Below are 24,293 nucleotides of genomic sequence, written 5' to 3'. Positions count from 1 at the left end.
CTGATGTCTAGTCTGAATCTACCCTCTGCCAGCTTGGGACCGGTAGTTCTAGTCACTTCTGGTAGTGCTCGGGGGAACAGGGACTCCCCCAATGCCTGCTGCTCCCCTCTGACTAGTTCGTAAATGGCCACTAGATCCCCCCTCGGCCTTCTCTTGTGGAGGATGAACAGGTTCAGGTCCCGTCGCCTCTCCTCGTAGGGCCTGCCCTGCTGACCCCTGACCATGTGAGTGGCCTCCTCTGGACCCTCTCCAGGTTGGCCAAATCCCTCCTGAAGTGTGGACCCCAGAACTGGACACAGTACTCCAGCTGCAGCCTGACCAGTGTCACATAGAGCACACCAACATCTTACAGGTCAAGGTTGTGTTTTTGACACTGCCCAAAAGCATTGCCAGCCCCCGATTGATCATTTTCGTGAAATGCATAAATATCCCCAACTAAAATCCCTGTAAGAGCAAATTTATTAATATAGTCCACAAACTGGCTAGTAAAGTTACGCTACTCAACCCCCCTACTCTGTTGCTATAGTGGTCACCGTGGTAAACACAGCACACAGGGCTGAAAGGAGGTGCAAAGTTCGCTAGTTTGTTATCCAGTTACAGGTTGAAATCCATCTGGTGTCCGCAAGCGTGATCATCAATTCGTCAGGGCAGTATATAGTATATGCAGGCACTGTGCGAAGATCATGCTTGTCCTCCAGTTGAGAAAAGGTGTTGCAGGCAGTGATCTGTAATTTTTTCCCCTCAAGCAGCAGTTAACGTACTTAAATTTTGATGTATTATAACAGCCTAAGCAATCTCAGGCCTAGTGGTCAGAGCAATCCTGGTAAGAGCAAAACTCCATACAAAATACACAGAACACACGTTTTCCTTTTGACTTCAGATGACCAGAAACCCAGATCTTCATAGGGCAGTGTTTCTCCATCATGGCACTCTGGGGTGCCTTGAGACCCTATCAAGGGTGCCACATTGTCAGGACTCCTGGGTGTGCAAACGTGATTTACAAGATAAACCTAGAGATTTCAAAGAGAATGCTTTTAATGCTGTGGATTTCTATCTGCTGTGACCTTTCAGAGTTCTTTATAACAGACAAAGATTGCGCTACTGTCTTTCTGTAGTAAGTTAACGTGTCACTGTTTAATTTCTTTTTCCAGAGGATAACTGAAAAGTTTGTATAATGCAAGGCATTGTTAACTTCCGGGCCAATTGAAATCTGAAATGAAGAAACACTAATACAACTCACGCAAGATGGACTGCACAGACCATCTAGCAGCTTCAGCTGAAGTTAGCACAAGCACTGGGTAGCCCTCCCAACAAGACAAAACCTCTCTTCCAGAGGGTGTTTGCTGTTGTTTGCTGCAGCTGCAATGTTACTGTTGTGCTCGTAAGGACCTTTTGACATGTGTTTAAAATTACTGCTTCTTTCTTAGGCCACTTTGAAGCACTGACATGGCTCAGGGTTGCAGCAAATGCGCAAGTCTTGAATAGGAGGAGGAAAGAACCAACCTTTTACTCAGTACCACAAAAAGCCTGTTAGAAGACAGACATCCACACCATTCTGGTGTTCCAGTGAGCTTTATTAACAAAATCAGGATTTTACCATTCATCTTTCTTATACTCTTATGAACTCAGTGAAAACTCTCACATAGTCACAGCCTTCCATCACATATAAGTACATACAGAGATAAACTTTCTCAACAAAAACTGAGCTGCACTGGACAGTTTGCCAATTGCCAATTAAACAGAAAGCCAATTTTTCCCCCTCCCTCCCCTGAATGTTTCCAAATTCTAGTCCATGTTCACTTGTTATCAGTGGAATATAGCCCCTTTAACTAGGGACTAATGGTTTATAAAGCCTCATTTGAATTACAAAACAAAAAATGTGTTTTGTTTTGTTTTTGCTTGAAAAAGTTCCAGTTTCTTTCAATAAAGGGAATATTGCCTATATTTCTCCAAACACCCTTTCCCAACAATTAATGGTTAAAATACAGGAAGCCTGTATCTTAATAAACCTATCCCTCCCCACCACCCCACAACCCAGCCCTCCCTCAGTTTTGTCTACCCTAGAATTTAACAATGCTTCCAGTAGGAGAATACTCCAGGCTAAAAACAAAAGAAAGAAGTGGAGGGAACAAAGCTCGGCAAACTCCTGCCACCTCTCCTTCCTCAGCTGTCTGACATGCACTCTTCACTCCAGAGACCACATGTTAATTGTACAGAGAAAATCTGGTTTACAATTGGACTGAAAGGGTCATGGCAGTACAAACCATTTGGTTACATTGGTCCAAACCAAGAGTGTTAGTGGCAGCAACACTATTCAAGGACACAGCTCACTCTGTTCCCATGAATCAATAAGCTCCTTGGCACCAGCAATATTAGCAAGTCCATGGCCAACAAAAGATGATTCCAATGGAACTGGACTCCTGGCAAAAAAAAGTCTGTGTACTTTAAAAATACAGGCAAATTGATGGTCTCTTCATCCCTGCACTGTGTCAATCACTGATGGAATATAAGCAAGGGAAGCATTTCTAAATCCTTGGTGCAGACACCCTCCCCCTCCCCACACTAAAACAAAGAACAAAGTTAAACAGAATGAGATGGTTCGATACAAACATGTTTGCAATTTCTGTGTCAAGCTTTCAAGTTCTTACCCACATAGACACAAAGCAAAAGGTGAAGGAAAGATGCTCCCATCTCATTCTGAAAATTAAAATATTTGAGACCAACCCACCCCACTCCCCTTGGGGAAAACCCTCCAGCTACCGCTGTGCATCTGGACAATGTATGTTGAAAAACCCATCTAGATATTTTAGTCATATTTCAAATGGCTTAAGAACTGCATGTCTCCATGTCTACTGGAAGATAAATGTATTAGTTTTGCAGGGGGACATTAACCTTTTAGGCTCCTAGAAGGAATTTTTTTTAATAAAAAGGTATGCAAAATGCTCAACAGCCCATTAAGAGCATCACCACTGCCAGAGCAAATGTTATGATGTTGGGCTTATTACCAAAAGCAGAGACTTGTTCCAATTCAATGGATAAACATGAAGTCTGTCATGTAATCTGTAAGAGTAAGCCAGAAGAAATCCAAGGAAGTCTAATTTTATATATTACTTAAGGGGGGGAAGAAAAAAAAAAAAAAAAAAAGACTAGGATTAACCTAGTCAGTTGGAGCATCTTTCCTTTTGCAAGATCGTATACATCTAGAGATAGCCTACTGGCACCAGAATCAGACCGCTTCTTTTCTTGAGAAGAAGCCACTTTAGAATGGTGCCCCCAACAGTCTAGCTAAGTGCCAATCCTCAATCAGAGGCCACGTTTAAAGTAATACTTTTCATTTTAAAAATTTCTGTGCTTCAAGAGGGACCAAAGCATGGCACCAGGCTGATCTGCCACAAACCCAAGCAGAGCACGCACTTGACTCAGCATGGCTATCCTTTTCTTGTTATATGTGCATGCCCCGTCACAGGATACAAAACTTATTTACACATTTTCATCTTTGTTGCACTAAAATGATCCCTCTTTGTCTCATTGGAAAAAAAAAAAACAGAACAAAAAAACAAACAAACTGGCTGCAGTACAAGAGCAAGATTTTACTTTTGGTCAACATTACCACCCACAAATTCCCTCCCCCCACCCCCAAAAAGCACCCCAAAATTACTTGTTTACATTTAGTACCTGCCAGTTGGATGCAGTTATGTGGATCACAGAGTGCCTGTGACCAAGCTCTTGAGTTTGTACTTTAGTGCAGCTTTTGCTACTATTATGGAGTCACTGTAGACGAAAAAAGTAACAAAACGAAACAAAAAAAACAAAAAGTCTTTCCACCTTGAGAAAGCTGTTGCCAGGAGGCACCTGGGCCTATTTCTGATACTCAAGAATTTGCTATATTTTTCCAAACAATTTCACTTTTTATAAAAAGTCAAACTGGGGAGAAATTAAGTTGATTAATTATCCAGGTAAGCAAGCATGGTGTGAGTGCAGCATTTGTATACACAATGTGTGACTGAGCAAAAAGGGACCACCTTCTTCCAGGTGCCTCCTAGCAAAACTGTTGTTGAACAAGAGAAAAGGGAATAAAAAAAAAAAAAAGTTTACTGGTTTTGATTTGTCTCACTCCTTTTGCCTGTAGATCAGGCCAAACATCAAGCATGTTGGGAGGGGCACAATTTAAAGCAACACTACTTAACCATAAAGCATTTTCCAGCAATATACAATGCAAAATGACAGACAGCAATTCGTGCCAAAACATAGAAAGTGTCAAGCAGCTTTCTGCAGCTTCGACGTTCACAAGTTAGAAGGGGTTTGCCCTTACCTGCTCGAGAGTCTATGTAAGGTTGTTTTGGGCAGAGTATGCACAATGCTGTAGGAGGTGAATCAATCCCATAGAGCTCCGGAACTGTCAGTTTATGCAAGTATTTCTTTTATAGTTTCTTTTAAACCTAAATCCATGCCTTATACGTATTGCTCAACAACACTGATACCTGCAGGATTTCCCTCGTGCCATGGTGGAACACAGGTCTTTGCCCCCTTCAGAGCTTGGTAAAGTTCCTGAAGTTTCTAAGGGGGAAATCGAAGAGCATCTCAAACAGGTTGAGCTACAGACTTTGAGGCTTTTCAACCCCAGAAGTAATCTCTTCCAAGAAAGCAGTATAGGACAGTGTTGCAAGCACCAGAGCAAACCCACCCTCACAGGGGTAACTTGTAGAGGTCTGCCCTTCAGAGTCAGAGCACTTTTCAATGTTTAGTGTTGCAGAAAACTGAGCCCCTCTCATTTTTAGCTGCTCTCATAATCAATCTAATTCCTTTAACCCCAGCAACCTTCATCAAAAAAGAAAAAAGTTATATATGAACCCAAGACAGAAAAAAAACAACGTATTTACAAAGTTTGTACAAGTATACACATCCGATTTTCTATGGGACACATTGCACCAGAGGAAAGAGGGCCATGGCTCTGAAACAAGTCTACATATCAAGTGCTGTAACTACTAATGAAGACTTAGAAACCAGTCTTTAGTGTTCTGCTAGAGCATAAGGGCTTTTCATATGGCTCCTGCAAAGATGACAGGCTGCTCTTTCCTTCTGGAGCTATGATGTTGCACCTAATCAGCCCAGATTTTTAGTTGGTTTTTTTTTTAAATACATGTATTTACAGTATGGGTGAACTGCAGTTGCATATCAACTCCTCCAAGTAAAAAAAAAAACAACAACAAAAGAGTTAAACAAAAACATTACTAATAACTTTCACCTCCTAGTCCTGCCTTTAGTACTGTGGGGAAAAGGAAGGGGAAGGGGTTGGGGACTTTGACCTGAAACAAAAAAAATAGCTGTTGATTCCTTGGGCTGCATCGGAAAGGTGATATTCTGAATGGTCTCATAGCATAAGGCACTTTGCACGAATAAGTAACAAGCTCTTTAGCTTAAAAACAGATGAGTAACCAGGGAGAAGTTGAAATGCACTCAGTCAGCTGTTGGGAGAATTTGAAAATCATAGACAAGCTTGTGTTCATCAAGATTCTTCTCTTTTCAGGGTTTCTCTTCTTCCTTTGCTGTCCCTCCCACCCAAAGGAAAAAAAAAAATTAAAACCAGCAGTTAGTGCAACTAATGTTCAATCAGCACACAGTGCAAACAAGTGGGGAAAAAAACCAAAAAAAAAAAGATATTCCTTCTTTTGTCTTTTTTCCTTGCTGCCAAATTTTTAAAAAATGAAAAAAAAGGCTGAGCTCTTTAGTCTTCTTAGTCCCAAAAAGAAAAGGTGAAGAAAAACCCATGAAGAGAAGGATATCCCCAAAGAAATGATGTGTCACAGATCCGGATCAAAGGGCTTCAGCTTCTGGCATCTGTAATCAAAGCCTAAAAGAACAAGGAACCCACAGTTAGTTTCTCCAAGTTGTATTCAAAACAGAAGAAAATAAAGGGATTCAGTATTCTAACAGTACTTCTGATCAATCCAGTTTTCACAAAGTAACCTTAAACATCTAGCTACTTTGAGCACCTGAGTTTGTGTTAAAAGATGTCAAGGACATCACAATTAATGCATAATGCTAAATAAAGCTATGCATCTCCAAACTAACAGACATAACAGGAAATTGCCACTCTTGCTGGATGATATGCAGGAAATGCAGGCAGCAACTTAATGTATGGAAAGGCAAACTTGCTCTTTAAAAGAAAAGAAAACCAAATTTGGCTAATTTAACTGTGCTTCAAAAACAGATTTTAATTTTTCATTTTTAAAAGCACTCCGTCCTCTCATTCCCATATGGTATTTGAATGTCACACTACACACAACAGCAAAATGACAGTTCTAGCACTCACCCCTATAGGGGCATTCTGAAAACCTTTTTAAAATTAGTTCTTACACAATAAATCTTGTTAAAGCTATCATGATGCATCTGACTGTCCTTCAAGGACAGCTCAGCCAGCTGGATAGTGACTACATGTGAGCTTGGCCTCTGACCAGATTCCCCCCCTCAGTTTCAGAGGGGAAGCAAGTGATGAAATCTTTTAATTCACATAAAAGTTTCACCCCTAAGCGTTTTCAAGAATAAATAAGTTACAAGTTATTTCAGACCCTGATAACATTCTTCTGCTAATAAATATTCTTGGGCTTGCTCCCAGAAACAAGGTCTACTTTCATTCTGCATTCTATCCTTGCTTTTCCATCATAAAAAGGGGGACAGTACCACAAGTAAGGGAAAGGAATCAAGAGCGCACAGGCCTTGGAAGCGCATGTTGCCAAGTTGTAACCTAGGAACATCAGATTTCTAAACGGGGGGTGGTGTTACTCAAAAACACTTGTTACTGGAAAGGCTGCAGCCTAAGCAGGAGACCAAAGCCCTCCATATTTCTTTTGTTGAAAAGAGAGACCCCAAGTGGGCAGCAGGTGGATTACAGACAAGTCACACACTCTTAGCTCTGATTCGTGGGGAGCAGGGGTTCATCAAATGCCCCTGGAACAGAGCAGAGAGGGCATCTTATCCACCTCGGAGCAGAAGTCTGCTCACTTGAACCATTCAAGTGCTTAGGTTGTAGCTGGTGCTACAAACCCAAGCTGAAATCTTCCCTCAAATGCTCCCCTCTCTCTTATTGCCACTAGAACTGTCACACATTACTACCCTGAGTATCTTTGCCTCCTCCCTCTCCCTTGCTTTGGGCACTTCAAATAGTGCCCAAATCTTCTTTCATAATGCGGCTGAAACACTAAGGTCAGGTTGTCCATCTCCTACATGGACTACCACAGCTTCCTCTGCTTTTGCCTCTGAAATAAGCATTACTTCCTCAGAAACCCATCAAAACTACAGCTATAAAGATCTCTCTCTGCAAGGAGTGTTGTCCTCACATGTGAGGCTATCCCTTCAGCTCTGCTGTTTGGTAGTCGCTTGGCACAAGGCTCTCTCTCAACCTCTGCTTAGGAGGGCAGCCATGTCCAGTGTCCACCTCTCACTTTCTCCCTCAAGGATAAATGGAAAGAAAAAAAAAAAAAAAAATGCAGAAATGGCTAAGCAAACACCTCCCTGAACTGATCCACAAAGCCACAGCCTTCTCCTCGTGACTCACCTCTGCATAGCACCTGTAAGTTAGTAAAGAAAGCAAAACACCCCCCTCCCCCCCAAAAAAAACCCAACTGTGACACAGGTGGGAAGAGCTACTTTACAAGTTGATAGGAACCAGTAATGAGACCCAATAGCCAATTTAAAAAAAACCCAGCTTTTTACACCCTCCTTTCTCCCATTTCATCCACAATACTGCCTTAATGCACATTAGGCATTTATCTTACTGAAGATCTGTACAGAGATCAACACACTATGGTGCCTTAACCTTGATTGGAGCCTCTGGACTCCTGCATAAACAAATGGCAATGAGTCCAAAATCCCACAGACAGCCCTGTTTATATCACTGCCTTATTCAAGGTGTTCCTTGTGACCATGGAAAATTCTTATCTTGTAAAACACACAAGTCAGCAACTGCCAAGCAAGAAGCATGGGGAAAAGGCCACTTTCTGTTTTTAACTCCCACATACACAGTGCTTACCTATTAATGAGCTGATCCACTGAACAAAAAGCACCTCATTCTTCCATTTTATCATAGCACCTTCCTGATTTCCAAGTTCAAAGTTATGCCACTAGGTCAAACTCTGCCACCCTTAAGTTTTCCCCTTACTTACTCCAGGGCTCAAGAGCTCACCATACAGAGTTAAGAAGATCCAACAAAATAATGAAGGGGAAAGAGCACTAAGGTACAAAAGGCAGAACTGACCCAGCGAACTCCTGCCTGCTTCCATCCTTTTTACTCACCCCAATTCAGTACTCGAAAAGTAATATACGCACGTGGTTAAGGTTTCTCATCTTCTACAGGTTCACTGTGGTACTCTGCCACATACAGGCTCTTATCAATGTTGCTTGGGATGGGCTTGATTTCAGTCCCCAATTGCTCCTCAATACTTTTCAGGTTGAAGCGATCATCGTAGGTGATCAAATTGATGGCCAGGCCAAGGTGACCAAAGCGACCTTCACAGAAAGAAGTAGTGAAAGGTTTACTCCTAGAGCCCACAGGCTGCCGAGTGACTGGACTACAGATCATAAACACAGCAATAATAAACAGAAGTTTTACACCAGTTAGTAAATCCAAACCCTCAAGTACATTTGCAGTTTTGAGTTTCACACGCCCTGGTATTGTTGCATTTTTATACTACTTTAAAGAGAGACAAAAACTCCAAGACATCCAAAAACAATAAAGGCTACCCAGTGGAACTGTCTCCTTTCAGACTCTTGCTCCACGTACAGCCGAGAGTAAATTTAAGTTGAGTGACTGAATACAATCATCAGTTTAAACCAGCGATGTTCAACCCCAGGCCCATGGGCCAGGTCTGGTCCACAGAATTGTGATATCCAGCCCACGGGACTCCCTGCAGGTCAGAAAGTTTGGCAGCATGGAAGCAGCAGCAATTAATATTCCCACTCCTCTCCCACTTTGTCAAATTCCCAAACCCCGTACAGCAAGACTGAGGCTGGGCCAAACCTCTTTTCCCCAGGATGGCTAGATCAGGGCCAGGCTTCCCTTACCCCCTCCCACTGGCCAGATCCAGCCTTGAGAGCACCTGGGCATCATTCATCTGGCCCGCAAGGCAAAAGAGGTTGAGCACTACTGGTTTAAAACTATACTACAATGGGCATCTAATGCAAAATCCACATTTTTCCTACTCTTCCCTCTTTCCCCCACCCCAGCCCCAATAAAATTAGCAACTTAAACGTTAAGTTAGAAAAGATTGGGTCTTGAGTTGTCTTGGTTAAGAATGACTCAAATTCATTCATGCCAAGACATCTGGACACACACACGAACTTAAAATGCACTCAGAGACAACCTATTCAAGTACAGTTTTCCTAAAACTGCTACTGAAAATTGCCCCTGGTTTTGAGAGAAAAGAGCACATTTCAATCAAATAAGCCAAATCCCTGTTTCTGGGTACCTTTCAGGAACGCAGGCATTCAATCCGGTTTTGTTGTATGCACCAACACGATACTTTAAAAAACAGAATATCTACTTTGTTGCCCCCTGCCCACTGAATAAGAGCTGCATAACAATGTTTTACTTTATGAAAATCTACTCATTTCTAGCAATTTCAGTTTACAGATGAGGTTCACAAAGCTCAAAAAAAAAAAAAAAAAAAAAGGTAGAAATGACTCCAACAGTAGTTAATCGTGTTTCTTTACATGCCATTCCTAAACAGTGACCCCTTCCCCTTACCTGATCTGCCAATACGATGGAGATAAGTCTCTGCCAGCTTTGGAAAATCAAAGTTTATCACCACATTCACAGCTTGGATATCAATACCTCGGGTAAACAGATCTGAAAGACATTTCCATATTAGCTGAAACATAAGATCTCCTTTAACATGGTTTGTGTACTTGAAAAACTAGATGGCAAATGTCTCCTGTGACCATGGTCTATTGTAAACTTAGCTTGGTCAAGTCTTTTCACTACTTCTGGATGTGGAAAAACATTGTTAAGAACCAACAGAAGACTGACTCTCTACATCTCATTTTGGAAGGTCCCCCATCAGGAACAGAAACCAACACCACAGCCATTTCCTATATCTGGACAATTCTAAGTATCAGTTTCAAGCCCCAACTCTTCCTTAAAGATGAAGTAGTTTAACCCATAGAGGCAGAAGGATTAAATAATTTTTTTTTTTTTTTTTTTTTACCTTATTCAATCATTCTGTTCTACTTCTGTTGCATTCAAGAGCTGAAAGGTTAATATTCTTAAACCAAAACACTGATCAGCAAACAGTATTGTCAACACTGAAGTTGTACAGCGAAAGTAAAAGGCTGCATGCAGTTATTTGACACTGCATGGTCTTATCTCTAAATGCTTATTTAAAGCAAAAGATTAAAGATGACACTACTTAATCTAATCATTTGCCACTTAAGAAAGGACATTTTACATAAACTTACTCCTGATACACCAGCAAGTGAGTATTAAGGTTTTCAACTAAACTTTCATCAATATTCCTAGATTCATAGATGTTTGGGTCGGAAGAGACTGTAGCAGATCAAGTCCGACCCCCTGCCGTGGGCAGGAAAGAGCGCTGGCCTCCTCTTAAAGACCCCCCGAGGTAGAGGAGACCACCACCTCTCTTGGAAGCCCATTCCAGATTCTGGAACCCCTCACCGTAAAGAAGTTTTTCCTGATGTCTAACCTGAATCTGCTCTCCATCAGTTTGTGACCGCTGTTCCTAGTTACTCCAAGGGGTGCCCTGGTAACCAGAGCATCTCCTATTCCTTGCTGTCCCCCATCCCCCAAGGAAGAGGCTGAAAAGATCCAGGGCCCTCAAGCTCTCCTCACAGGGCTTTGCCTGTAGGCCCCTAACCATACAAGTGGCCCTCCTCTGAACCCTCTCAAGGAGGTCTCTGGAAGCGTGGTGCCCAAAACTGGACAGTACTCCAACTGCAGCCTGACCAAAGCTGCATAGAGGGGAAGTATCACCTCCCTGGACCTTTGTCATGCACCTGCTAATGCACGATACAGTGTGGTTAGCTTTACCGATCGCTTCGTCACATCAGCGACTCAAGTTCATCTTGGTGTCAGCAATGACTCCGAGATCCCTTTCTGCTGCTGTGCTGCTGAGAAGGTCCTCCTCCCACAACCTGCAAGTGTGCTGGTGATTCCTTCTCCCTAGGTGCAGGACTTTGCACTTATCCTTGTTGAACTGCATCCTATTCTGTTCTGCCCACTTTTCCAACCTGTCCAGATCTGCCTGGATTCATTCCCTACCCTCTAGTGTGTTAACTTTACTCCATAAATTTGGTATCATCTGCAGATTTGGACAGAGTGCTTTCCACGCCCTCATCCAAGTCACTTGCGAAAACATTGGTCCAAGGACTGAACCTTGTGGGATTCATACACAAAAATATTAAAGTTATAGAAAAAACAAAAAACAAAAACTTAGTTTAAAAAAAAGGGTCTGATTTTCAATAGTTTGCTAGGTGCAACCCCCACAAATCAAACCCACCAACCTCTCTAGTTAGAAGTTATTTTAATTAATGTGTGTTAATTTTGCTAAGATACTTGATCACTCCATTAATTAACAACCTTTAAAAAACAATTTATGGTGAAACCATCCACAGACTGCAGAGAACTCAACATATTTAAGGACATTACAAAATGTAACTGAAGTGGCAAAAAAGGACAGCAGAAAGAAGCATGTTTGTCAGCAGCTCCTAGAAGTGTTATCCTATGTCAAATCCAAAACGAATAGCAAAAATTCTTACGTAAATCACTTCAACACAATATTAGTAAGGCTTAGTGTAACAAACGTATTGGTATGTAGTTCAGAATCACACACCCATCATGAAAACCTTAAACAGTCCATCTGTTATTTTGTGCAGAAAAGGAGTATTTAAAAATTCACCATTTGTCCTTATTCAGCCAGTCTCAACCTGTCTCCCTGAAATATCATGTAAGCTGTTACAAGAATTTTTTGAGAGCTTGCATTAATGATGCATGCAAGTTGGGGAAGGGGGAACAGAAGAAAATGCTGTCCTCCAAGGCAAATATTTTCTTCACTGATTATGTAAGTAGACAAACTGCATCTGGGCTGGCTGCTGTGGTTAACTGTAAGCTAAGTGATCCAATTTCCGTTGTTACCTTCAGAAATTGGAAAAAAAAAAAGAAATGAACAAAAACAAAGCAACACTCACCAGTGCAAACAAGATTGCGGCATAAGCCATTTCGAAAATCGTGGAACACACGATTACGATGCTCCTGATAAAGAAAATATATATATATATATATTAGCAGGTTTTCCCCCAAGCTATTGTGTGTATTTCACAATTAAACCCCACTTAAGCCAAAACTCCTTATCTAAAAGTAGGAATACCAAAACACGCAAACCTGGAAATGTACACATTAATTTTTACTACTAAGCATTTGTTGCGTTTTCTTTCATAAAAATCAAGTTATCAGAGTCTTTCTTTGTACGGTTTAACTTTCAGGTAACAGCATTTAACTGTACAGATTTAAGAAGTGAGCAGTCTCTGTGGATAAACATTAAATCAGCTTAATAGTGACTCTTAAGCTAAGCAAATGCAAGATGCTTGAACTAACTGAAGAGTTCATCCAAGCCGGTTTTGTCAATTTAACAATGTCAGTTCCTGTACCAATGTGTCAATGGTTAAGGAAGACTGAACCTGTCTGGCTTTTCAGGTTTGCTTTAAAATAACATACAAGGAATCAAAGAAAAGACAAAATCTGGTCTCACTACATAGGTCTTTAGGATGACATGTTCCCAACTGAAAGTTAGTGGCACAACCATTTCTTATCTAGATATATTGACTACTAGTCTTTAAGAAAATTATTTTTTGGAATAAAAACTATTCACTGTATAGCTTAGAGACGAACTGATTCATGACAACCCAAAGTTTTTCCTCTAACTTAAATTCTCACTACAATGTGATGATGTGGTTGTATTGCTTATTTTGATGCTTTGCAAAATTCTGTCAAAATTCTCAGCATTTTATTTCTGATTTTTGAACAAACACAAACGCGATCTTGCCAACACTGCGAAACCAGTCAGAGAACCAGCCAAAATAGATAAATTATAGCTTTAACATGCAAAAAATATGCCTTGCATTATACTGTAAAAATTAAAGCAGCAGCCAGTGATTCAATCCAGAGCTTCAAAAACTGATTAAATGTTTACTGAAATTTAAATATTGGAAGAAAAAACAGGATCATGTTTTATTTTATTTATTTATTTATTTTTTTTACAGGCCAAGAAGTGCTGAGATTACTCATCAGCATAGTGAGCAGCATGTTTCATGAAGTTCTGAGTTTTTCTTATTTCCATTTGTCAAAGTATAAACTAAAAATCATACATGTCACAATAATATTGTTATGAGTGTTTTCCCAGACTATAAATGGCATTTGCTGGGTGATGAAATAGAAGTGAGACTTGACATGGGCAGCAGAAAAACTCAAAGGCTGGAGGTTAAAAAAGAGGTAGAACTGATCATTATTTCCATGTCTGTATATCAACAGAATCACACACTACGTTCTAATTGCCAAAGATGTACCTATCATAGTTTAGTTTGGTATTCCTAAACCAGACTGGAGTTCCTGTACTTAAAACATGGACACGAATTTCTAAAACTACTTTCCCCTCTGCTAAAGGACACAACAATAGTGACAACAGTCTGACACTTCCCAGCTGAAAGTCTGGGAAGAACCAGCAAATTCACTCACCTGCCTCATTTTTGCATGGATATAAAAGCAGGAATAACCCAGCTGGGAGATCTTTTTGGCTAGCAGTTCAACCCGTTGAGAAGAGTTGCAGAAAATGATTGACTGGTTAATCTGGAGCTGAATACAAAAGTGTGTTAAGAACAGATGCATTTTACTTACAGCACTTTGAGGTTTGGACAGACTGCATCCCTTTCAAAGAGGGCAAAGCATGCATGTTTGGCATTTCAGCTAAGCCACTCCCACTAGCATTTTGTGGAGAACAGCAAAAACACACCTCACTATAGAGAACTGTGCAGCATAAAGTGGCAAAAAAATATACATGCTCAGGAAAAATTAGTAGTCTTCATTTAAAAGCTACGGCAGGTTAAAGTAAACTGGTAGGAAACGCCACTGTTCATTTCTAGATGATTAAGATCCGTTTGTCAGAAAAAATACAGCTTTACCACCATAAGCTATAAATTTAGCTTTTAGAATTTCATAGATTTCACAGACATTAGGGCTGGAAGGGACCTCGGAAGATCATCGAGTCCAGCCCCCCGCCCAAAGGGCAGGAAGTCAGCTGGGGTCATAGGATCCCATCAAGGTAAAAAGAAGCAAGAAGAAATAAGTGGTTCAGATTCTTGCTCCAGTACTGACGAAACGCACTGCTGCTTACCCTGGAAAATAATGTATTGAGGCAGTGTACTTTCTGACGCTCAGTTACGTAGGCATAGTACTGGGTAACTCCCTTCAGAGTCAACTCCTCCATCAGGTTAATCTCATAGGGTTTCTGCAAATGGGAATTCTGAAATAAAGAGTTCAAATTAAGGCAATAAAAAGAAACCAATTCATCAAAATAACTGTCATCTAATCAGCAATCCTGACATTTGAGATGCATCAAGTACTCCTAACAATGAGGAAGTAGCCTAACACCTGTGCTAGTGCACACGCACACATGCACACATGATGGACTCTATAGAACAGTGATGCTCTATCAGGGTGCTACAGCACCATGTGAGTGCTTTGAGATGCTTTCAAGCATGATTCAGAGTACCTGCTATCTTAGTACTAAGCATGCAAACATGATTCAAAAACCCAGAGATTTCAAACCGGAATCCATAGTATTTAAAAAAAAAAAATAAAAAAAAAGTACTCTCATCTGTTGTGAACTTTCCAAGTTCTCTGCAACAGCAAATTACAGTATTGTTCTTCTGTACTCAAAACACACATGGAAACCAAGAGCTCTTACATTCTGAAGAACATCACATGTCTGAAACAGCTGAGAAGCACTGCTATAGAATTTTATGAAGCATTATCTATAAACCAAGACTTCAGGCCAAACAGGAATACTTTCTGGAAATTCAATTAGACACCCTCATTAGCATTAACTCTGTACAATGTTTTGTGTGTAGCATAAAGCAGTGCAAGTAATCCGTGTCCAAAGTAACATTAACGAGAACAAAAAGAATGTTGCTTTTATAATAATCATTCATGCAACACAAATGGAATCTCTTCTTAATATTGGGACACATGTTTACCTATGCACTTAATGGAAACCTCTACCCATCCATGACTTACAAGCCCAAGTAGGGGTCAACAGGGCATTAAATTTCCAAACATCTCAACTTACCATGAACTTCTGTACACTAAGAGGGAAAGTGGCTGAGTAGAGCAAAATCTGCCTGTTTTTAGGTAGCGTGAGAATAATGTCTTCCATTATTTGAACAAAATCTTGAGACAGCAACTTATCTGCCTGCAACAAGAGGGAAAAAAAAAAATAAGCAAGTGCAGCAAAGTTTGGTTCGATAGTATTGAAGTCAGAAACGGACATGTATCTAGCATTTCCCCCACCTTATGGTGGAGAAATCTTGCTTTGAATACAGTGTTCTATGGGTGGCTTTACTTCTAAACTACAAAGGCACTAAGAAATGCTATTTACCCTGCCCTGCTTTCAAACTTACTCAATATAAACTATACCAGACAGAGATGAAAAGTGGAGATTTCCCATTCTTTACTCAGAATGAATCAGGAACTCCGTCTGTACCAGTTTCTTCTGCATCCAACTATACTAAGCCCCAAATTGTTTCAAGTAAAACGGGAAGGCCTTTTCTTTACTGGATCTTCATTCACAAGTCATTCATTCAAATAATGCCAAAAATCTCCTTTTACATTAAACCCAAATTAAACAGTGAATTTCCCCAATGCAGAACCAAGCACATACTGAACTCATTTCCTCTAGGAGTACTTTCACTCGAACATCCAGAAGTGACTAACTTGTACCCTTTGGTGTGTCTGCAGAATATTTACTGGACACTTATGCCTAACAGACATGCCTGAAGAGATATTACTTTAACTCACTGTTAAGCACCATGGAAAGATATTGTATTTAACGGAGCACTACTTGCCTCATCCAGTACTATCATCTGGACATGTTCAACTTTTGCTACACCTTTCTTGATGAGATCCAAAATTCTCCCAGGAGTAGCTATCACCACATGCACTGTAAGTTAAGAGAGCAAATTGCTTAAGTGAATTTTGATTGAACAAACAATACAAGTAAAACAATTGTCAGTTAAACCAGTGTTGCACAAGTAAAGTTTTAGACATTTGAACAGACAAACAGAATCCAAAAACGGCCTGAGGAGAGCTACTAGGAGCATGAGAATATTTGAAAGCCAGCAGTTTTAGCCTTACACCGCTAATAAGCAGCAATTTCATTTTAGACCAAAACAGCCTAACCTGTATCATCAAGCCTCATTATGTCATCACGCAAATTGGTTCCTCCTGTTGTTGCCATCACTTTAGCACCTCCCATGTGTTTGCTGACCTGGATACATATTTGACTGACCTGCAGAGCTAGTTCTCTGGTGGGAACAATCACCATTGCTGAAAAATAAAAGCAAGTCCTCAGCACACAATTTTAAAGGACCTATTTTATCTTTTAGATATCGCTTTCCACAAAAGCACGGAGGCATTCAATATGACTAGCCCTTGAAATTTGCACCTTATTTTTTAAAAGGTAAACTTCACTGAGTTTATAAGAATGTTATACAAATCTTTAATAAGTTTTCTTGAAAACTACATCAATATTCTTCTTTTAAAAAAGATTAAGGAAAGATGACTTAAAACACTGAAAGTTAATTAGTATTCCACTGTGGTACTTGGAAGTCAAGTCAGTCACCATTTCTACATCCTCAGCCCATCGCCTCATGCTTCTTAGGACATAGGTAAGGATCATGAGACACTCATGAGAAAATACTGGCTATTGGAAACATCTGAATGCATCTCCTCATAAATTTTAATTTGAAACATGTCCATACTCCCTGGATAGCCATGAGACCCTTCAATCAATTTTAGGTGAAAATCTACTTGCTATCAAGCTCTACTGACACCTGTTTTTCAAATGTTCCAATCCCATCTATACTGCTGCGCGGCAGCCAGACAATGAGTAAGTATAGACTCCTGTACAAATGGAGCTGCATGCAAATCCATCTTAACAAACCTTGTATATTATCCTTCTTTAAGTCTAGCCGTTCAAGTAAGGGAATGAGGTAGGCTCCGCTCTTGCCTGTTCCATTTTTTGCTCTAGCCAAGATATCCCTACCAGACAAAGCAATGGGAATACTCTCTTCCTAAAAAGCAAAAAGAGACAGAAATCAATGCAATACTATAGCAAACAAAAAAGGGAAAACCCCCACCTCAACTATAATTAAACAGGATTTAATGCTTCCCATGCATCAGGGACACACCAACTTGCAAATACACAGTTAAGCTTTAATACGCTATACGCATAAGTCCGGTAGCCTCATCACAATGGATATCAAAGCTGACCGAGCAAGACCATTTCCACCACGTGGAAAGAGCTCTGTTCCCAGGATCCCATTAATCAACACCCCATTTGCCTTGGCTGATAAAGCACAGCACGTGGAACAGCTGCTGCACAGGAACATTCTAACCTGTTCAATACTCAGGCATCAGATATAGCAAAGGAGGAGACAATAAAAGGTGCTAATTACATAATCCCATAGGGAGATAAAAGATCTCTACCAAACTCTGGACACCCATTACAGCAGGAAAAAGGTAAGGGAAAAAAATACTTGCATTATTCATTCAAGTTCATGATTAACATTAAAACACACAGAAAAGAGAAGGGATATGTTTGAAAAGGAAAAATAACTATGGAGGCAACACGAGACTCAAAGGCTGAACACTTAACAATTAAAAAGAAAAAAAAAAAAAAAAAGAATCTCACAAATGCGCCAAGCATTTACGAAGTGATAGACTGCATACAAGATATGAGCATAAGCTACTGCTCAAATTGCCTCAGATAAGTTTGTCCCTTAAGAAGCTGAAAAACACCAGCTGCATGAACTCCAATATTCAAATATTGTTAAACCATTTTTCTAGGAAGTAATTGAGGCATGTGTGACAGACAGACAGACAGACAGACAGACAGACAGACAGACAGACAGACCCGGAAGTTCCGAGACGATTCTGATAAAGCATATAACTAAATTTGAAATTAAATGATTTGTGAAGAATCTCTGCAGATATATCTGCAGTGACTGCCAGTAGAAGATCGGGTCAACACTAAGCAGTTTCTTCTCTTCTCCCCACACACAAAAACACTGAAGAAGTCATTGGATTATTTACATATCTGAAATAATTTACTGAACAGGGGATTAAAACCCTCATATCTATACAAGAAAAAGGCACTGCATGTCAAATATAGATAAGCAGAACTCAAAGAGACTTAAGTCTTTGATTCACTGCAGATGCCCAATACTTAGAAGTCTGAGACAAGAAATCATCTGCTCTGTACCAACCTGGATAGGCGATGGTTTTTCCCAGCCCATTTCAAAAATTCCCATAAGTAACTCCCGTTTCAAACAGTAATCTTCAAACTCATTTCCTTTTGTGGAGGTCACGTCCTGAGTAACCAAAAAAAGCAGATCAATATGAACTGGTTTGACTGAGCAACTAAAAAAACAACAAGCGCAGGATGGAGACAAGGAGGAAGAAACCCCTAATTTAGTAATAAGCAGGAATCCTAGTTTTCTCTGATTAAAAAACAAAAAAAACCCCAAACAAATACCCAATTTTCAGTTAAGAAAACAAGTAACCCCAAATGCACATTTTTCCATGTTTTAAATGAAACACCACTCATACATAGATATATATTAGTAGCATTTCATTTTAATCATGGAAAAATGTAGATTTGGGGTTACTTTTTTTTTTTTTTTGAATCCTCAGTTGTCAGTTTAAAGTGAGAAAAAACCAGGATCCCTGGTAACAAGTCAACACCCACTCTAGGGACACAATGGCAGAGCAGTTCAAGTGTTTCACCGTGATTCTGGAAGCATCAGGTAAAGACCTACTCTGAAGACACGAGAAAGGCCACCACCAGGCAAACCACCCATCAACAGGCAAGTAGTCATTCAGGGTAGGGAATCCAAAAGGCAACATATGTCATTACACTAACCTTATCACTCCCTTGTATGCTGGACAGAAAACCTGGTGTGCCTTACCAGCCCAATTACCTGTTAGGTTCTAGTCAACCTCTGCCCTTCACCCACTTCCCGTAATTACACTATAAGAGTTCACATAAGAGTCTGTGCAGTACAATACCATGCCTAATTAGGGATTAGATGACTGGAGACCAAGCACTCTACTTGGCACACGCACTTAAATCGTTTATTCAGTTTTCCAGGAATGATCAAGAACAGATTCTATTCTGCAATACCACAGAAATGTAAAAAATACATGCCAGCTAAAAATCAGAGTTGAGAGAAAGGGAATATTTGCAAATTGCCACCAACAGTGCATATTATTAACTTTTCAAGTTTGGAATAACCACACAACAGAAAGTGATTGTTATAATACAAGCTGCCACTGCAGCATTTCTTACACAAACAGTAAATATCAGAAGACACCCTTACCGAAGTTTTGATTCTCAGATCCTTTGGAGGGAGTTTTAAAGTCTTCTTCCAGTCATCACCAGGTCTACAGTAAGAAAGCATCAGATATAAACGAAGATACTAAATTATTTTGTCCATAATCGTGACAGGTGACTTACAAAGCATGTATTATCTTCAAAGAAGCAGCCTAAAGCCTCCTGTAAACCAAACATTTTCCCTGTGGATGACTGAAGCTCAGAGAGAATAGACAATTCACCAAAGGCAAGGAGAAGCATGACAAGATGAGGATTAAAATTTCTGAGTTAGTAGATTTAAGTCTCAGTCAAAACACTTACCTTCTCTCTAAACAGCATCCACTTACATGGTGCACTGCAGAAGCTGCACCAAAAAAGTGACCATAATTAAAAAAAAGTCAAAAAGAAATTACCCAAACATCTCAGGTAATTTTAGTAATCAAGAATCTCCATTGTCAATTCTGGCACCATTACCAGCAGTTTTTGCCTTAAATACCTGTGTGTGTGTGTGTATATATATGTATATATAAAGGTTTCTTTAACAGCTATTCTCATTGCTGGACGGATGAGGGAGATCGTATGAACTGGTATATCAGAAAATGTTAGCAAGCTATAATCCTTTACCTTGCTTCCAATAGTACTAAGTACTTGCATGTACTGTCTTGAAAGACAAAACACACAGAATTCATTAGTTCAACTATACAATGATGTTTCACAAAGGAAAAGTTTCCTTCCCCTTTCCAGCTCACTGTGTCCAGTCAGCCGGAACCTCACATTTCTCAAGTTTTCTGAAACACAATATAAGTGCGTCAACAAAAATTAACAGCTCAGCCATTTTTATGGACTTCATTTTTGTCATATGGCTGAATGCCATTCCAAGTATTTTCAAAATGTTAAAAACAAGTTTCTACAATTTTCATTCCTTCAGTAGAGAGAGGAAAAGTAAATTTCAAGCCCGTATGAAAAAAAAAAACCAAACAAAAACCAGAAATTGTGTTCACAACATTTCCCTTCTCCAATTTCCAACAACCAAATTCATAAGTGGTTTCAGAAATTCTTGATTCGGGGGTGAAGGTTAGACGCTACAGTCGTTCCATGTTTGTTTTATTCAGACCTAAATTTAAAAGGCCATATTAAACTGAGAAGACCAACATGAATTTATGCCTTATAAAAGCCACAAAAAAAAAGGTTTGGGTCACAGGAAAGCTGAGGGATTCCCTCCAGTTAAAACCATGACATTGCAACATCTAATGAAAAACATCTGTTAAATTAATGTTCTAAATTAAACAAAAGGGAGGGACTAAAACTATCAGAACAAAATGGCTTTAAGTTTCATCACCTTGAAACCGCCAGCAACAGCATGGTACCTTGACCTAGGAGTGCATGGATACCCATCTTCCCCCTGCCTCACTTAGTATTTAAACAAGGTGCTGCTTGAGGCCAAGGCTCTCAAGGAAAAAAAACCAAACATAAAATGATTAAGAGGTTCCAGTAAGTTAAAAAGATAGTTGTCAGAGAAAAGCACTAACCTAGAAAACAAAGTATACTGCCATTTTTTTAAATCAAAGTTCACATTGCCAACATTATAATAAATTAATAGCAGTATAAAAAAAACAGTCTTCAACACAAGAAACCTAACAACTTTCCTCAATATCTGCAGCTTGTTTAAAACACCACATACATTTACGTAAATACTTACTTAATAGTGGTGGTCATACTCTGTGCTTGCTGTTGAGTGCCATTATTGATTGTGTTGGCATTTTTCAGCTGGTTCATCTGTTGCTGGGTTTGTGTGCCCCCACCTCCTGGGCCCCCACTGGGTTTTACAGGGCCTCTCAGCTGCCCATTCTGACTGGATAGACCCATTATAACAGGGTTCTCTGTTCTCGCCGTGCTCATGTTTGTTTTTAAAGATGTCTTTTTAGACTTCAAAACTTTGAAAGTCAGTACAGAAACTGTAATAACAGTTTATAAGACTCTCCAAAACGAAGAGATAAATAAGTCTTGCTCAATATATGAGTCCTTTATTGCAATGCAGGCAAGCACCTGTAAGTCACTCAACAGTAAGTAGTAACTTGCTCTGATGCACTGTGGATCAACTTTTTTAAAAAAAGCCCTCTAACAAAGTTGAGTTATATCTGAATCACTCACTTCAATCTGAAAAAGAAGTAAAAACACACAATTAACACACAGATCTTTTGGTGTAAATAACTCACATTTCCATATTTGACAGGACACTGCACACTTTTGGTATGAGACAGCACTTCCAGAACAAGTACACAGTACTTCAAATGAAAAATAAGTGCCACCAATGAATAGTGCTCCCCTTGTTATTTCTAACTGAACAAAGAACTAACATCTACTGGCACCTAGTGAAATTCTGCTTAACAAAAAAAGAGAAAAACAAAACAAAAAGAACAATAACAATCCTACTGCTTTCATGATACTGCATGTGAACTGCTTTGCAGACAGACATCCTGCAACACAGGCTCAAGTCATGCAACTATTTTACCCATCTTGCAATAAAGCTGCTTTTGAAGAAGAACAAAAGAAAGGGTTAACACCATATAATCATTTGTGACAGGAAAACACCACCACAAAATTTATCTTCTGGGAGGATCTGGGGAGTCACGCCATTGCTTGAATCACTAATTTAATATCTTAATGGGGGGAGAAGAGTGCACTGATCATTTGAAACAGATGTCCCGGGTACCTGTTAAGTCAGGGCTTAGGTTTAAACAAATAAGCTACTAGACATGCTTAAACTGCTTTGCTCACACCAAACCATCCAATGCCAGCTTCCTGGCTCTACTCTACTTCAGAATTAGAAGACATTTTTAATGGTTAACTTAGTACCTGCCTCAAATTAGAAATAAGATGCATTTGTTTTAGATCACTAGTTTCCTGTTACCTTCAAAATGCCAGTAAATGAACAAACACATGGTGTCCTCAGAGGATACATAGAAAACAAATGTAAAACGTAGGAGCATAGCATTGGGAAGGTAACGATAGTAAGCTAGTCAACGCAGTAGCTTAACACACACCCACAATTTGCACCCTGCAGGTAGAAAAAAAATGAATTTATTAAATAAACAGGGATGAAAGGACCCCAATTTGCAGCATGAAGTTAGGGGTTTAAAGGGCTACCACCTTTTCAAAACAAGACCTGCAAGGGTAGCTGTACAGGTTCGGTGTCACTGCACTGCCGCACTTTTTAGTTAGCCAGTGTAAACAGAAGGAACCTGTTGATCAACGCGCGCCCCACGCTGTTTATGACAGGTACGTGCCTTCTTCCTGCGATAAAAACCCACCGACAAGATTCAAATATAACCATGCTTAAAAGGGCAAAATCTCTGTCTGAATCTTCTGCCATCTCTCATTTCACAAACGAATTTTCCAAATTTAAAAAAATATCTATTTTCCCCAATTAGTCTTCCAGAGCACAGACTAAAGCTGATCTGGGCAGTGAACTAAAGCAAGTGACTGTGGTTCTGCCAGACACGCGGACTAAGCCCTGGCGAGAATTTCTTCCTTGCACATTTCAGCTGCAGGTACTTCACGTGTGCAAAGCAAACACAAGCGCAGTCCCGCGGGGACCGGGCGCCCATGCAGGAGGCAGCTGCGGAGCAGCGTGGGCCGGGCCGGGCCGGGCCGGAGCGGTCAGGCAGCCCTGCGCGCCCCGTCACGGGAGAAGCGCGGCGAGACGCGCAGCCCCCCGCCCCCGCGAGACCAGGGCCCGGCGGACCAGGGACGCGAACAAAGGCCGCGCCGCGGCACGAGCCGCCGCACCCTGGCGCCACGCGCTGCCCGGCCGCTTCTCCCCTAGCCCCGGCCCGGCCCGGCCCGGCCCGGCCCGGCGTCCTCCTCCCCACGCGCCGCATCCCGAGGAGACAAAGGAGCGCGGCGGCTCCACTCCCGCTGCCGGGCCTCGGCGCCCCCGGCGGGGCGGGCCGGGCCGGGCCGGGCCGGGCCGCGCCGCCCGTGGAGCTGCCTGCGCAGCGCCGGGCGCCCGCAGACAATGGGCCGCCGCCGGGCGCCGTCCCCGCGGGCAGCCCGGACACGGGCCGGGGCCTCCCGCCCGCCCCTTCCCCACCCGGGCCCGGCCCAGGCCCCGGTCCTTGCGCAGCGCCGCGCCCGAGCGGCCCAGCCTGGCCCGGGCCCCCGCGGGGGAGGCCGCAGCCCGCCGCGCCCGCCCGGCCCCGCTCACCGCCGCCGGCCGCGCCCCGCCCGCCCGGGTAGAAAATCCTCCGGCCGCCGCCGCTCGGTGCCTTGTTATGGCGACTCGACGCTCCAAGATGGCGGCTTCCTCCTTCCTCCCGGCGCCGCCGCCCCGCCCCTCAGCGCCGCCGCCCCGCCCCGCGCGTCACGTCGCGTCACGTCACGCCGCCGGCCCCGCCCCGCTACGCCAGCCTGCGGCGACACGCCCCCGCCGCTACGTCACGCCGCCGCGAGCCCGCCTGCTGCCACGTGCATCGGCCCCGCCTCGCCCGAGCCCCGCAGTGTCCGCTAGGGGCGCTCGCGGCCCGGCAGGGTCGGCCTGGCCCCCCCGGCAGCGGGAGCCGCCGAGTCCCCGGGCGCTAGCGAGGGCCCGGGCCGGGCCGCGCGGGGAGCGCAGGGCAGCGCGCGGGCCTGGCCGCTGCC

At 41.8% G+C, this 24,293-nt stretch overlaps 1 protein-coding gene across 1 annotated transcript; it reads right to left on the bottom strand.

The window, feature by feature from the left end:
- Positions 1 to 1,553: 1,553 nt before the first annotated feature.
- DDX6 (DEAD-box helicase 6) lies at positions 1,554 to 23,967 on the bottom strand. Its single transcript, XM_059719482.1, has 14 exons — positions 23,860 to 23,967; positions 21,352 to 21,809; positions 19,660 to 19,723; positions 18,547 to 18,651; positions 17,223 to 17,352; positions 16,460 to 16,606; positions 16,122 to 16,220; positions 15,351 to 15,469; positions 14,397 to 14,525; positions 13,742 to 13,858; positions 12,199 to 12,262; positions 9,743 to 9,844; positions 8,326 to 8,505; positions 1,554 to 5,851 (listed from the first exon to the last, which is right to left on the bottom strand). The coding sequence occupies exons 2-13, from the start codon at positions 21,549 to 21,551 to the stop codon at positions 8,330 to 8,332; spliced, it is 1,452 nt and encodes a 483-aa protein (XP_059575465.1). The 5' UTR covers positions 21,552 to 21,809; positions 23,860 to 23,967; the 3' UTR covers positions 1,554 to 5,851; positions 8,326 to 8,329.
- Positions 23,968 to 24,293: the final 326 nt, after the last annotated feature.

Source organism: Alligator mississippiensis, chromosome 16 (assembly GCF_030867095.1).
Source record: "Alligator mississippiensis isolate rAllMis1 chromosome 16, rAllMis1, whole genome shotgun sequence".
In the NCBI taxonomy this organism is placed as follows: Eukaryota; Metazoa; Chordata; order Crocodylia; family Alligatoridae; genus Alligator; species Alligator mississippiensis.
This window is presented reverse-complemented; position numbering and strand designations above follow the sequence as displayed.

Coding starts and splice junctions, on each gene's coding strand:
- DDX6 (XM_059719482.1), bottom strand. CDS start 21,551: ATGAGCACGGCGAGAACAGAGAACCCTGTTATAATGGGTCTATCCAGT. Junction 17,353..18,546: donor AAAAACCATCGCCTATCCAG/GTTGGTACAGAG, acceptor TTTGCTTTTTAG/GAAGAGAGTATTCCCATTGC. Junction 14,526..15,350: donor TTAGTGTACAGAAGTTCATG/GTAAGTTGAGAT, acceptor TCTTTATTTCAG/AATTCCCATTTGCAGAAACC.